The sequence below is a fragment of the Mus musculus genome, chromosome 5 (genome assembly GCF_000001635.26).
Source record: "Mus musculus strain C57BL/6J chromosome 5, GRCm38.p6 C57BL/6J".
NCBI classification, from domain to species: Eukaryota; Metazoa; Chordata; class Mammalia; order Rodentia; family Muridae; genus Mus; species Mus musculus.
Window position 1 is genome coordinate 77,024,140 of NC_000071.6, and position 16,592 is coordinate 77,040,731.

Here is a 16,592-nt window from a genome sequence, read left to right on the forward strand (position 1 = left end):
CCACATACCGAAAATAATAGTCTTCGATCTGCTAATTAAAAAAAAAAAAACCACACATATCCAACTCTAATGTGTGTCTCTAATAGAGTGTCATCATCACACTCATGAATGTAGAACCTAATAATTTTTGTTGGATGAAGAAACTCTTTACTGACTTCTGTGTCATGAAATCCACTGGGTCCTTTTGCGTCCTGGGTGTTGTAAGAAGATTCAGGGTTGAAACCTGTGAGGGATCTAGAACAGATTTTGGTACACGATATTCATACAGTAGACACTAGCTGTAGGAGTATTGGTATTAGCTTATTTAATCTCTTGGCAGCATTTTGTACATATGGCTATTGCCTCGAAACACAGAACTTCTCATGGCCTCTGGGACAGCACACCCTCGTGAGAACAGGACTGAGGATGAGGGCTTAGAGGTCAGGAGGTCACGTGATGAACTCCAGGAAATCTGACTCCGGAGACCAACACCAGGGTGCAGATTTGAGTTGATTGCCCTGTCCGGGAGCATCGACAATGTTTGAGCCAATCCCAAGCCTTGGCTCCTTTTTGCTGTCTCACCAGTCTGCCAGGAGCAGTCTGTCTGCTTTGAGCAGAAAGAGATCATTGTGACTTCAACACAAGCAGCCTCGACTAAGTGGAGGGAATGAGATCTTAATTTAACTAGTTTGAGAACAGAAAAAGAGGTTGCTGGAATCATGACTTTTAAATAATTATGTTAACTATTTTGAAGATTTTTGGGGGGTCCTCCTCTAAGCCAAGTCTTCCTCCTCTCCCTCTTCCTCCTTTTCCTCATTGAAATTGAGTCTTTCTATCGAGCCCTGGTTGTTCCATTCTGGAACTCCCTAGGCAGACCAGGCTAACCTTGAACTCACAGAGATCTGCCTGCCTCTGGTCCCGGGTACTGAGATTAAAGTGTGTGCCAAGCACAGGTTCTTTTAGTTCATTCTTACTTGCTAATATTAACTCTCAGATCACACAGTAATCATACGTATGCAATATTACACGTGGGTGGGGAGAGGAGAAGCAGAGAGCCAATACTGATGCAGAGTTACTGTGGTGATTAAGACATTAAGGAACCCAGTTAGAAAGCCTGGGGTGGTGGCACACACCTTTAAACCCAAGGCTTCGGAGACAGAGATGGGAGGAGGTCCATAAGTCTGAGGCCAGCCTGTCTTAAATAACAAGAGTAGAAAAGGGACACGGTTTCAGAGTTGAACTGAACTGCAGAGGTGAGGTGCTGGTCTGTGGAAGCCATGGAAGCAAGGACTGCAGGCCTGTGGAGGCTCCAATCCAGACAGATGGACAGACAGACACTACACATGCTGTGTCAGTAATGGAGATGGTCTGAGTGGAGTCCCGGGACAGTCAGGAATTCTCTGTCTACTTGTCATCGGTGCACACGATGGAGTCCCATGATAGGATGTGGGGTTGGTCACCATTGCAGTTAGATGTCCTCTTCTATACGGGCTCAAAATATGGTCCTCTTCTTCAGTCTGGACTGTCTTTGAAAAGTTCCCAAGCCTGTTTTCTTCTGTTATGGCTTTTATGTGTCCCACTCATGTGTTCCCAATGTACTTTGGGAAGTTTACAGCCAGTGCCTCGGTCCTGTAAGACGCACCTGTCATCCTGAGCCTCATGGTCATGCTGAACAGGCAGTATCTGCCTGTACAGTGAGATATAAAGCCATCTGCCTTTGCCGCTGCATCCAAGCTGGAACCAAAGTCTGTTTGTAAACTAGTTACCCGGGGGCAGCATACAGCCTGAAAGCCGCCATTTTCACACAGTACAGAGTAACTGAGAACCAGGCACAGCGTAATCATAACCGACTTCAAGCACAGTGGGAAGCCCTCTCCTGGTGAGCCACATCTCAGATCCCCTTCTGTCTTTATCCTCAGATCAAACTCAGGTCGTCAAGCTTATGTCAGATAACTATATCTGATGAGCACCTCAGCAGATATTTTAATGTTTTATTTTGACATAGAGTCTTGCTACAGTGTCCAGACATACGTTTGATCTTGTGATTCTTCTGCCTCAGCCTCCCTAGTAGCTAGGATTATAGGTCTATATTAGTAAGCCCAGTAACAAGATAAATATTTATATTCTCACTCTACTCTCTCTCTCTTAATTCCAACTCTCATATTCAATAGCCTACTGGACATCTCCACTCAGATGGGATATTGGTATCTCTATTATAAAGAACATTATTACTATTATTATTTTCAATCATGAATTTTGTGTGTACTCGTGATGTAGTATGCATGTATATGGGCATGTGCATGCCAAGGCACACATGGGTGGTGGCGGTCAGAAAACAACTTTGTGGAGTTGCTTGGATCCAGCTCACACCACAGGGCTTGCATCTGGTGCATGAGACTCCCTGCTGCGCCATCTTGCCAGCTCTAGAGTGTACTGCCTAATGGAAGTCTTCCTTTCCCTCCCAACCCAGTTCTTCCTTGGGTGTTTTCCATGTAAGACAATAGCATCTGCTTGCTCGTGCTAAAACAGTTTCCTCTTCTTCCCAGGTTCCGTTTTTCTTTTTCTCACTCACAAAAACAATCATTCACAGCACATGCTAACACACACCTGGGCATGGTAACACCCACCCGGGCTAGGCTTATTTCTCATCTGGATTTCTACTTTGGCTTCCAGAATCATCTTCTTATTTTTCTCCTCATGCTCTGAAGTCCCATTGTTACCGGAGTTAAAGAAGGTATTTAAAAACCCAAATGGCGTCCTGTTTTCTCAGTCTTTCCTGTGGCTTCCAATTGCTCTGAGAGTCAACCTCACAGCTCCTCCAGCTCCCGGGCCCCGTACCCCATTTCCCCTTCCTCCCTACCCCTCCTCTCCACTCTTCACCCTGTGTAGCTTCCTTGTCCTGCCTCATGCTCTTTCCTGCTAGGATCCTTGTTTGCCCGGGATCATTCACAGTCAGTGTGGTGGTTTGAATATGCTTGATCCAGGGAGTGGCACTATAAGGGGGTGTGGCCTCGTTGGAGTGGGTGTGGTCTTGTTGGAGGAAGTGTGTCACCGTGGGGGTAGGCTTTTGGAGAGCTTCTTCCTAGCTGCCTAAGGATGCCAGTCTTCTCCTGTTTGCCTTTGGAATAAGATGTAGACCTCTCAGCTCCTTGACTTGCACCATGTCTGCCTGGATGCTGCCATGCTTCCACCCAATGAACACTGTCTGAGCACCTATTTAGAAGATGCTGTGTTATCTTTGATGTGCAATGAAGAATAAGGCATATATCAAGATTCAGTTCAAAGTGTTAAAACATATAATGGGTTCTATCTACCATCAGGTCACCTAACAACCATAGCAATGATTAGAACTACTGTATTCACATAGAGGCTCTGGGATGTGGGTGCGTGAGTATAATATAGCAATAACATACCCTTAGCATAAAAGGAAAGAGGGCTGGAGTGCCTCACGGGACAGTTTCTTCACTTTTCTGAGTTAGCAGATGACAATAACCTCCTCTTAAACAGAAGAAAAGCTAAGAAAAAAAAAAGCACATTCAAAAAGTGTTCCTTAAAGTCACTTACCTGAAACAATGGACAGAGACCACTTAGAATGCACATAGAGCAGGGATTCTCAACCTGAGGGTCGCGACCCCTTTGGGATCAGATGACTCTCTCACAGGGGTAGCATACCAGATAACCTGCACATCGGATAATTACATTACAATTCACAACAATAGCAACATTAGAGTTATGAAGTAGCAATGAAATAGTTTTATGATTGGGGGTTCACCACAACACGAGGAACTGTAATCAAGGGTCACAGCATAAGGCAGGTTGAGAACTGCTGTCCTAGAGTATTCAGTGTGGATTTAGGGGAGTACTTTAAATGAGACCTCAGAAGAGTATAGTCGGAAGTCATAGTGAGTGAAATCTTCCTCCTTCTCTCAGTGCCAGGGATCAAACCCACAACGGGGCTGTATCCTCATGTCCTTAGTTCTATAGGGCAGCATTGACCATGTAAGTCATGCTGGCCTTTGACTCCAGAGCCTTCTGTTTGTGCCTCCTAAGTGCTGGGATTACAGGCGTGCACTACCACACCCTGACAAGAATTGTCTAAATTTAAAACACTTTGAGGCCAGCCACATGGCTCAACAGATAAAAGACACCACCAGATCTGACAACCTAAATTCAGTGGTAGACGGAACCAACTCCAGTCAGCAGATGGTTTGTTTTAGTACACACACACACACACACACACACACACACACACACACACACACAGTGTAAATGCAATTTTACAACTTTTAAAACCTAGTTTGAAATCTGTAAGACTTTCTCAGATACAAGGGCTAGAGTCACATAAAAAGAAGTACACATCTCAGCCCCGGCCTTTCCCAACTCCTCTCTGACCTTTTACTGGGAACTGCTAGTTTGCATATCTTCATAGAAACACAAGAAAATTCTGTGCAAGAACAAGCATGATTTCCCATTTCTTCCTCCACAGAAGCACAGTGCACGATCCTGCTGCATTCTTTCTTCCACTGGACAATATGCATATCTATCTGCCAGGCACAGTGGCACATGCCTTTAAGTCCAGCACTCACGAGGCAGAGGCAGGCAGATCTCTGTATTTGAGGCCAGCCTGGTCTACATAGTGAGTTCTAGGACAGCCAGAGCTACATAGTGAGACCCCATCAAACACAAAACACAAGACAAAACAAGCAAAACAAAAGCATGTCATATCTCATTATCTAAATCCCTCACTGCTTCCAGGACCTTGCTGAAACAATACAATAGAGACCTGTACCGAAGCCATTTGGTGCAGCTCTAGAGCTTCCAGAAGATTGCTGCAGAGTGCAATTAGCTGTCAAGAAAATGTGCCACAAACATACCTGTCTAAGCATTTTATTGCTGCAATGAAACACCATGACCAAAAAGCAAGTTGGGGAGGAAAGGGTTGACTCAGCTTACACTTTCTACATTGCTGTTCATCACTGAAGAAAGTCAGGACTGGAACTCAAATGGAGCAGGAGCTGATGCAGAGGCCATGGAGGAGTGCTGCTTACTGGCTTGCTCCTCATGGCTTGCTCAGCTCTACCAGGACCATCAGCGCAGGGATGGCACCACCCACAATAGACTAAGCCCTTGTCCACTGATCATTAATTGAGAGAATGCCTTATAGCTGGATCTGGAGGCATTTCCTCAAATGAGGCTCCTTCCTCTCTGATGACTCTAGCTGTGTCAAGATGACACATAAACCCAGCCAGTCCAATGCCCAAAGGAGGCAATGCTTTTACTGTGGTTCCTCTTCCCAGGTGACTCTAGGTTTGTGTCCAGTTGACAGCTGAGCCAATTGTGAGCATGGACTTATTTATATTTCCACCAATCATGTGTTATGTCTTCCACTCATTTGAAATTGCTTATATGAATACACACAGGAGTGCACCACCAAGAGATGTATCTGTCTTAAAAATTAACAATCCATTTGAGGGAGGTAATCGCTAGTGGAGGAAGAAGGAAAATAAACAAAACAAAAGAAGCTATAGTGAAGGCCCAGCATAACGTCTTCTGGAACATTCTACCACTACAAGCACATACACTAGCTTTTGAAAACACAGAACTCCCCTCTGTTCCTGGCACTTAGCACTTTTCTTGGTCGAGTTCTTCCTTGTCTTGCCCTCCCTCATTGGTATGGACTTCTTAGAAGGCAGGCAGGGCCAGGTGAAAGTTTCTTCCATGTTGACATTTCATCTTCATTACCTTACCCGATTTATCCCTAGGAAGGACTGGGTCCCAAGTACTCAAGGGCCTGGAAGCCTCCCTCCAGAAGGTGGCAGTCTTGTCCACCAATGACTCAGGGTCCCACACACCATCAGCCTGTTTGCTAGGCTGTAGAGGCTGTGCTAAAAGCAATGGGGTTTGGTTCTATGGAGTAAAACTGAAAACCTGGTACCGCTCTGATGCTCTCTGGGAGGAAGAAGTGCGTGCTCGGCCATCTTGTTCCAGATCCTTCAGCTGCACCTTGCTAGATCCCATAGAGGAGAAGAAGCAAGATCCCAGGTGACTCTGGGTTTGAGGGCTTAGTCTATTGTGGGTGGTGCCCTCCCTGCGCTGATGGTCCTGGGTTCTATAAGAAGGTAGAAGTCAGCAGTGTTGGAGGTCATCTGACCTAAGCACAAGTCAGTCCCACGCAGTCCTTCCTCCTTGCCGTTTTCAGCCACCCTGGCCCCATGGTGTTGCTGTCTCTATGATCCATTTCCTCCACAGGGCTTCCAGACTTCCTCTCCTGTATTGTTCCCTTCGAATTCATCTTCTTCCACATCAGCAGGTATCTGGCACCTCCTTCTTATTCACACGTTCTCCACCCCCAAGCCCCAATTTAAGTATCCAGTCCTCTAAAAGGTGACTCTCAAACTATTCTCCCTAAAGCAGGCAACGTCCTCTGCTCACCCAGTACATCATAGGCATTCATCTCTACCCTGGACCTAATTACTCGACTCTTGTCTGTCTTCCTCTCTATTGTGTTAAGCTACATGAAGACAGGTTGGGGATTTTAGACTCTTGGGTTTTTTTTTCTACTCTAAAGCTTGCAACAGTTGGATGAAGGGAGTCTTCTATATGAGTGCTTCTGTCATCCTCTAGATTCAGTTAGTAGCTACTGAGCTCAAGGAACCGGTGTCCATGGAGTGTTCTAAATATTTGACAGCATTTCGTCATACCTTCAAGACAACCCGTTAGAAGAAGCACTTTCTATGTGCCCACGTTACAGATGAGCTAATTGGAACACAGAAGTGTCAATTAACATGAACAACCAGAGGTCATGCACACAGTAACAGCAGATATTTGAGCAGGGTGGTAAGACCCCATAGCCTTCTCTTTATCGTTACCCTATTCTCTTCCTCACTCCATGGGGAAGGCCTGGTATAAGTGCCTAGGAGTGACCTAAGGTTAAAGATGACAGAGGATGAACAGAAAGAGCATGGCCAGGTGCCTGATGGTACGTGCTCAGTGTTATGGTTAGTGATGGTGAGTCACGCCTAATGCTTCCTTACAGAAGTGAGACTTCTGTTTGACTGTGTGGTATAAGGAATAGCAAGTTGAGCAGAGTATTTTCTTTTTTCTTTTTTAAACAGTAGTATTTTTAAAATTTTTTTGTTTATTAGGTATTTTCTTCATTTACATTTCAAATGCTATCCCAAAGTCTCCCATGCCCCTCCCCCCGACTCCCACTTCTTGGCCCTGACGTTCCCCTGTACTGAGGCATATAAAGTTTGCAAGACCAAGGGGCCTCTCTTCCCAATGATGGCCGACTAGGCCATCTTCTGATACATATGCAGCTAGAGTCAAGAGCTCCAGGGGTACTGGTTAGTTCATATTGTTGTTCCACCTATAGGACTGCAGATCCTTTTAGATCCTTGGGTACTTTCTCTAGCTCCTCCATTGGGGGCCCCGTGTTCCATCCAATAGCTGACTGTGAGCATCCACTTCTGTGTTTGCCAGGCACCGGCATAGCCTCACAAGAGACAGCTATATCAGGGTCCTTTCAGCAAAATCTTGCTGGCGTATGCAATGGTGTCAGCATTTGGAGGCTGATTATGGGATGGATCCCAGTCTCTAGATGGTCCATCCTTTTGTCTCAGCTCCAAACTGACCCTTTCATACAGTTCCTCATGTGGTGAACCCCAACCATAAAATTACTCTCATTGCTACTTCATAACTGTAATTTTGTTACCTTTATGAATCATAATGAAAATATCTGATGTGCAGGATATCTGATATGCTATCCCTGTAAAAGGGCCATTCTACTCTAGGGATCAAGATCCACAAGCTGGGAACTGCTGCTCTACAGAGTCCAGACAAGTGATGTGGGATTCTACTTAATCCCAACCAGTCCCTCTACTCCCCCTCTGTCTGTCTGTCTCTGTCTCTCCCTCCTTCCTCTCCTCCTCCTCTTTCTTCTTCTTCTTCTTCTTCTTCTTCTTCTTCTTCTTCTTCTTCTTCTTCTTCTTCTTCTTCTTCTTCTTCTTCTTCTCTTCCCCCCCCCCCTCTCTCTCTCTCTCTCTCTCTCTCTCTCTCCCTCTCTCCCTCTCTCCCTCTCCATTTTTGGTTTGCAGATGAGGAATCTTGGGACCAGCTTTCAAAGCCTGTACAAACACTTGCATTGACCAATTGGACCAGGCAGGACTGGCCTTGTGTGGGAGAAAGCCAGGAGAAGTGAAACATTTCAGAGGCAGGGAGTCCCACTGTATTTGTGCTGCAGGTCGGTAAGCAAGAGGACAGACTGGATGGGTGAAGTCTTCCCTGCTGTCCCTAAAGAAACCCTGCTGCCCTTGAGTCATGGGGCTCCAGCTTGAGCATTCAGTTACGAGGAGAAAGTTGGATATTGTGGGGGAGAGCACTAGACCTTTAGTGTTTATAATTTGTTATATATACCCTTAGTGTTTAAAATTTGTAATATATATATATATATATATATACATATATATGCGTGTGTATATATCTCTATATCTCTTTAGTATTTATAATTTATTATATATATACATATATATATAGTTTTTGAGACAGAGCTTCTCTGTGTAGCCCTGACTATCCTTGAACTAACTCACTCTGTAGACCAGGCTGGCCTCAAACTCAGAGATCTGTCTATCTCTGCCTCCCAAGGACTGGGATTACCACCTCTGGACTATTTATTTATTTATTTATTTATTTAGGTTTTTCGAGACAGATTTTCTCATTTAGCCCTGAATGCTCTGGAGCTCACTCTAGTTTCAAACTCACAAAGACCTGCCTGCCTCTGCCTCCTGAGTGCTGGGATTAAAGGCACGCACCAGCACTGCCTGGCTTGGTTTGCTACTTAATTGTTGACTTATTTACTTTGTTCTTGGTGGTGTTTTGTTTTTTAAGATAGTCTTACTACAAAACTCAAACTGAGCTCACACTGAAACTTCTCCTGCCCCAGCCTCTCAAGTGCTGGCTTTACAGTGTACTAGGGATACCACAGCTGACCTATTTGATTTATGACTCAAATGAGAACCTGCAGGGAGCCTGTGTTTTAATACAGTTGTTTCTGCTGTACACATCACTGCTAAGGTCTGTTGCCTATTTAAATATGTAAGCTTTTAGAGAAAAACACAATAGGCAAATGTGCATTCATAATTGTCTTTAGCTGTCCACATGAGACTAAAGTAACACATTACAATAAGTGACATCATTAGAATTATTTTTCTTTTTCTGCTTTTTTAAAAAAACCCATCCCCAGCCACAGGTTTCCTTGTTTGAGATTAACTTTTGAAGCATCCACACACTCATGCAGTATGTGATACTCATGTTCACCCGCTACTGTCTCCTGCCATGAGGCACATGAGCTCTGTGAGTTTAGGGACTTATGAGCCCTGTTTCATCTCTTTCCTAACTTCATGTCCTATTTTTCAAAATTGTTATTATCAATGATCCAGAGTCCAATTTGCTCATGCCTGCTGGGGCCTGAGTAATCTACCAGCTTCCAGACCCCGAAGTAGAGTGACTCCCACTAAATCAACTTCTAGTGTCTCCTCAACAGGGGTGGGGTTTGGGGCTCCCCCACCCCACCCCCCGTCCATGATGGAATGGTGACTGGCTTGATGTGTTGGTCTGTGCCCATACCCACAGCTGCTGAGCGGCTGTGTGAAACAGCTCTGTTCTATCCAGAAGCCAACAACCGGCTCTCTACCCTGACTGCTCTTACATTCTTCCTGGTGTTGGATAAACCAGTCTACAGCTGTTCAGTTACTTCTATTTGTCCCTTTGACCAGTTTAGAATCTTAGTTTTAGCATCTACCTACCACAAAAAGAAGCTCCTGGAACCAGTATGACCATTTAACAAAACAATGGTAGGTTCCCCACGTGCCTATGGTCACCTGAGCTATGGGCTTTTGACCAAGTTTATAGTCCCAAGTGTGAAGTAATTCCTCTAGAACAGGCCTCATATCCCTTCTCAGAGCGGCTGGCTACCCCCATAACCATCGGGCCACTGTGGCACTAGTAGGCATGTATTTCCTGGCATCTTGGAACTGTATGAAAATATTTATTTCTAGTATTTTATTTAAAATGTTTTTGTTCCGATCTTTATTTGTGTGACATGCATAGTTAACATCACTAGAATCACTCTGGGACACTGAACAAATTTTTCAGGTTTTGTTTTGTTTTGTTTTTTAAGAAATCTTTAAATACACAAAATAGAGTGTTATAGTAATAATAAAAAAAGCCAGGCAGTGGTGGCGCACGCCTTTAATCCCAGCACTTGGGAGGCAGAGACAGGCAGATTTCTGAGTTCAAGACCAGCCTGATCTACTGAGTGAGTTCCAGGACAGCTAGGGTTATACAGAGAAACCCTGTCTCAAAAAACCAAATAAATAAATAAATAAATAAATAAATAAATAAAATATAATAATAATAATAATAATAATAATAATAAAAATAAAAACTTGTGTATCCATCATCTAGTTTCAACAATAAGTTTTTGGAATCAAGTCTTTTTGTTTGTTTGTTTGTTTGTTTTACTTTTGTTCTTTCAAGATGGGTTTCTGCTGGGCAGTGGTGGCACACGCCTTTAATCCCAGCACTTGGGAGGCAGAGGCAGGTAGATTTCTGAGTTCCAGGACAGCCAGGGCTACATGGAGAAACCCTGTCTCAAAAAAACCAAAAATCCAAAAACAAACACTCCCCCCCCGAAAAAAAAAAAAACAAAAAACAAAATCAAGATGGGTTTCTCTGTGTAGCCCTTGTTGTCCTGGAACTCTCTAAGTAGACCAGGCTGGCCTCGAATTCCCAGAGGTCCACCTGCAGAGCGCTGGGATTAAAGGCCTCACTATTGCCCTACTTGCAATCCTGTTTAATTTAGGCATTTTCTTCAATGCCTCTTCCAAATTTGGGGGGCATCCTGCAGGGCAAATTTGTTTTAGGGAAATTTATAGACACCATGGCATTTTGCCCATAAATACCTCGAATTGCTAAGGATTTAAAACTTCACAATAACTATGCCATTACTATAACCAAATTTAGTTATTTTTCAAAAACCCACAATAAACAGTTAAGCTCCCTAATCACCTCAAAGCTGCATCTCTTTTAGAAAGTCATTCATGGTGCATGCTCTAATTCATGGTGCATGCTCTAATTGCAGTACTTAAAGAGACAGAGTCATTCATGTTGCATGCTCTAATTGCAGTACTTAAAGAGACAGAGACAGGGGCAGAAGGATCACAAAGTCATTCATGGTGCATGCTCTAATTCATGGTGCATGCTCTAATTCATGGTGCATGCTCTAATTGCAGTACTTAAAGAGACAGAGTCATTCATGTTGCATGCTCTAATTGCAGTACTTAAAGAGACAGAGACAGGGGCAGAAGGATCACAAATTTAAGGCTAATCTGGGCTAGTTAGTTAGGTAATACTAGGCTAGACTAGACTGTATATAAAAATGGTATTAAATTATTTTTATCCTTTAATTGCTCCAATTAGGACACAGGGCCACACATTTGGGGACTATTACTAGCACTCACTGCTCTGTCTTTTTGACACATTGTTTCTTCACTAGAAATATTTGCTGAAATAGCCCACTCTTTGCATGTTTTGTAGAATCTTAACTTGTGCTCCCCGCTGCCTTACTTTGTGCACACCACCCTTTTAGATTGAGGATTGCTTCAGTTTAGAGCAAATTCTTTTCGTCGCTGTGTGCTTCCGAGAACATCACACTTGATCTCTAGCTCTCCTACTAGTGGGGCATTTAGACTGGATCAGGAGACATTGCCGTTGTCCCTCCTTTATTTCCCCCAATGGTTGTAGCGCCAATCTTTTTCATTGTTTGCATCCCATTGGGCCACAAGGAGCTCTGCGCTTCATGCTCTCCCTGGAAATCGTTCGTGTGACAACTGAATTCTCTTTTTTCTTCATTCTACAAGCTTATGCCCTTTATTTTGCTGAATGTTGATTTAAAAAAAATAAAATAAAATTTAAGCCAAGTGAAGTAGCACATGCCTTTAATCCCAGCACTCTGGAAACAAGAGGCAGATGGGTCTCTGTGAGTTCCAGTCATTTTCTAAATCTGTTTTAAATTTTTTCTCCCATTTTTAAATCATGATTTTGTAGGGGAGTACACTGTAACCATCCTGTTCTTGCATTTATTCAAGCTAACCAAATTTCCTTGATGGTTGTTTATTGTCATTTAGAAAGTGATGAGAAGATGGCCTAGTCAGCCATCATTGGGAAGAGAGGCCCCTTGGTCTTGCAAACTTTATATGCCCTAGTACAGGGGAACACCAGGGCCAAGAAGTGGGAGTGGGTGGGTAGGAGAGCTGGGCGGGCGGGGGTGGTGGTATGGGAGACTTTCGGGATAGCATTTGAAATGTAAATGAAGAAAATACCTAAAAAAATATTGGGAAAAAAAAAGAGAAAGTGATGAATAGGTTCTTTCTGGGACTCCTACGCAAGAAAACTCTTTTTACAAATACATTAGGAATACATTAACAATGTCCCCTGGTGGTACCTAGCTGGGAACGTCCTTAGTGTTCTGAGTTTAATCTCACTTCCCGAACCACCTCACGAGTAACTTCTTGGAGCTGGAGAGATGACTCATGCTCTTCCAGAGGACAGGAGTTAGGACCCCAGAGCCCAGCACCCAAGCCAGCAGGTTCTCAACTCACTTGCTCTGGGCACCCCACGCCCACTTCTGGCCTCGTTAGGCATGTACACACTCACTTGCCCCATACAGATTTTATATATATACTTTTAAAAAGAAGGAACATAGAAATTCTGTTCACCTTTCCATGGTCAACAGTACTTTAATCTGTGCCCTGTGTGACACCTTTAAGATCTCATAGGACAAATTTTATGATGTCAGTATGTCAATACTTGACCAACAGAAGGCGCTGCCTAAACAAGCCCCGCCTTGCTCCCACCTCCTCCCTTCCTTGCTACCAAAACCTCCCGCCCCTGACCCCCGACCCTGAGGCAGCAACCAACCTGCGATCTGTGCGCCCTGAGATCGCGAAGCCTCATCACCTGCAGCTTCTGGAGGCCCATGGCCAGGCGCCTCGGATGTTCAACAGTGCCAGCCTTCTCCATAAGAGGATCCTTACCAAACAGTGCCAGCGCATCTCAGACAAGGGGAAAGTCAGCGCACCAGAGGCCACGGAGCCTCTCCTGTGTGCATGGAAGGCAAAAATAGAAGACCAAGACGTCATTCACCCAGACCTGCTCAGCAAAGTCCACAAGCCGGTACAACCCTTGAACCCTCCTCCCGATGTTTGAACTTCGATGATGTATGAGATATGGGCGAGCATGCAAACGCGAGGAGTTAGGGCAAGGAGTGGGCTGTATGATCAAAATACAGTGTATACATGTACATAATTCTCAAAGAACTAGTAACATATTATGAAAAAAATCTGTATGAAAGAATAAAAACAAAAGATAAAGCTGGTGAGGCTCTTGAAGCCCTCCAAAAGTCACCCCCATTTTAACGCAATAGCTCCCCTCTTGTCCATAGGGAAGACATTCTAAGACATTCTCCAAATGCCCGAGAACGCCCATTGTCCCCAACTGATGTACAGTATGGTTTTTAAAATGTAGAATACCTATGATGAAGCTTGACTTAAATAAATTAGATGTAGTATGAGATTTAAACGGGAGTCTTTCTGAACAATTGTAACATGTTATAATGAAAGGAAGTTGTTTAAAACGTATAAGTTGCCAACTTCTAGAAGTTTCTATTTAATATTTCCAGGCTTCAGTTGACTAGAAACCACCAAAAACGAAATCAGGAATAAAGGAGCTCTCTGTGTGAAGGAAAGCTGGTGAGCCGGCGCTTGCAGGGCAGAACGAGGCATGTGACACTGTGCTGGCCTTTTCCGTGCTTTCTCCGGTTCTGTTTTACTTCTTTTCTTCTCCCATGAGTGTTTACCTCCCTCCTTGAATTAATTGTTAAATTAAATTTCCCTGTGTGTATTCATATAAGCAACCTCAAATGGGTGGAAAACATATACACACAAGTCGATGGGAATAGAAAGAAGGGCGTGGTCACAGTTCGGTTTACAGTGCATTGTTTTTTTAATTTCTGGAAACTTAAACATCTCCACTTACACATTTTGGAAATGAATTGTGGCTTCCATTTGCTGGATATTTACTGTTTGGGCACCACGAAGCTCTATATGCACTCGGTCTTGTTTAACTTTGACTTACCCTGTAGACTCATTTCACCAAGTTAACAGAGAGCTGGAGTCCACAGGCTCAAGGTCAGAGCCTAGAGCCAGGATTTGGTTTCAGTCAGTCTGACTTCAGAGCCATCGCTCTTAGCCGTAACAAAACCTTGTAAGAACCCCCAAATCTACCTCCTTTAAAAACACCTGTGTCCCATCTCTAGAGATTGCGATTTGATTGATCTGAGATGTGGGCTGAGACCCAGGATTTCTAAATGATTGCCAGGTGAGTCTGATCCGCAGACCACGTCGGAAAAGATATTGCGCTGTTTTGTTTGGGACACTGCCTACCACTGGCCACTGCAGAGCTATTACATCCTGCCAGGTTATGAGGCAACCTCAAGGGCGTCCTCTATGAAAAAGTGAAGCTCACTGAGAGACACAGCGTGAACGAGTAACGGTTTTGTTATTTGTTCCTATTAACGGTATCTACAGATAATCCATTGGATGGATTCAGCATTAAACTAACATAGACCTGTGTATCTGAAGCTGAGAGCCAGTTAGTAGCATAGGGAAAGCCCACGGGATAAAAGCCACAGCTTCCGCGGCTGGCAGCTCCACAACAGTGTCGTAAAGTACTCGCTCCCTTTCCTTAGGTCAGAATGAGCCTAGCCTTAGAAAGAACAACTAGAAATGCTGGAGTGCCAGGGCATGCCTGGACCTTTAGGGGAATGGTACGGGCTGGGACACAGCGTCAGATGAAGGTCAAAGACTGACGGTTCCTGGCCTGATAATCTGACTATTTGTGCTGTAATAAGTGCTGGTTTCCTTCCTTTTTCTATTTTGTGCTCCAATAAGCACTGGTTTCTTTTCCCTCAGGCTCAAGAACCTTTCACTGACCAGACAAGAGGCTTGGAACTCTAACTCTTCATGAACCAGAGGGAAAACAAAGGAAAAAAAATCATTTATACAGGCAACACATACATATGTACACACACCCATGCACAGGCCAACTGCCTGTCTCATCAACTCCAAAAGTGTTCATGTATACTTACATACATGCACACAGACCTACACATATATGTATGTGTATACATACAGATAGACAAACACACATATACATATATACATTTGGTGGATGGGGCTGAGCCCCAAATGCCACACTTTCATTCTTCTTTCTGTTTTTTTTTTTTTTTACAGCTTCTTAGACAAAAGTTCTCCAGAAAATTACTCATAGATAAAATGTTACACAAAGGGGGAGCTACAGAAGGATGTCAGTAGTAAGTTCAAAGCTATAGTTCATTCTGTAAGCTCATTATCAGTTCAAAGCCACACTTTCCCATGGCCTTGCCTTATCATAGTGCACACCTGTGGCTTCATCCTTGGATCTAACCTAGAATGAATGGTTTTTTTTTTCTTGATCACAAATTTATCCCAAGTCTATTTCTCATTTTAGTGTAATTGTGAAAGCTCATTTTATTCCTTATTATGCAGCCCTTTCTTACCATTCTGTGAGGAGTGGGCACATTCCATTCTTGATTCTAACTTTGTTATATCTTTCTGGGAAAACAACAAAACCCACCTCTTAAAATTTTCTTCCTAAAATTATTTTAATCAAATTAGGAATTCTATAAAATCATTAATTCATCTAAACAGCGTTAATTCAGGAACGTTCATCTTTATGTTGATCTGCAGGAAATCTGCCCCACTGGGTGGGGTGATGCCCAGGAAACAGTAGATTATGTAATAGTGACAGGAAAAGGCATATCAGCCGCAAGAAGCAATCTTCGGTGTCTTGGGACCTTGCCTTTCAGAGCTCACCCATCATAGGCCTTGCACATGGGCCACCTCCAGGAAAGCCACCTGCTAGCCTTAGCCTCTCCTAGATGGCTTCTGACACTCTCATCTTTCTAGTTTACCACAGGTCTCTTCCATCAGGCTGCCACCTCCTTGAGAGGACAGGCACTTTGATCTCTGTTCTCTCCACATCTGTCATACCTGCACGTAAGAGTTAAGGCAGCCATTGGCTGGAGTTTTCCTCTTTCACAGTGATCTAATAGAGCCTTTGGTACACTAAAGTTGTAACTAGTAATTTAAATTACCACTCATATATACAAGGTGCTTTACATGCATGCACACACATCAATGAGTTATCTATTATCTATCATCTATCTATGTATCTATGTATCTGTCTGTCTGTCTGACATATCTTTGATTTTTACCCATATCAAATTCACACAGATCTTTACGTAGATTTTTAGACAGATTTATTCTCCTCCAATCTGAAAGAGGGAAAATGAATCTCACAGAACTTAATTTGATTGCCCAAGATCATGTAGTTGAAAACACCGACAAAGCTGGGGTTGAAACAGTATCTCCCATATGCCAGCATATACCTGCTCTCCCTTTTGGAAAACACTGCAGAGCGCAAACTGTGTTCTCTGAGCCTTTAGATGTGGTTGA

At 43.7% G+C, this 16,592-nt stretch overlaps 1 protein-coding gene across 2 annotated transcripts in view; it reads left to right on the top strand.

Annotated features, from left to right (window-relative positions):
• Positions 1–16,592, top strand: part of Thegl (theg spermatid protein like) — a 45,519-nt gene that overhangs the window by 8,117 nt on the left and 20,810 nt on the right. Inside the window, exon 1 of one of the 2 annotated variants that reach the window (XM_006535219.4) lies at positions 12,838–13,212. The exons of the other annotated variant lie outside the window; for it this stretch is intronic. Within the exon in view, the coding sequence (XP_006535282.1) occupies positions 13,146–13,212 (67 nt within the window). The 5' untranslated portion in view covers positions 12,838–13,145. Of the gene's footprint in view, positions 1–12,837; positions 13,213–16,592 lie in introns of those variants that run through there. 2 annotated transcript variants of the gene reach the window in all.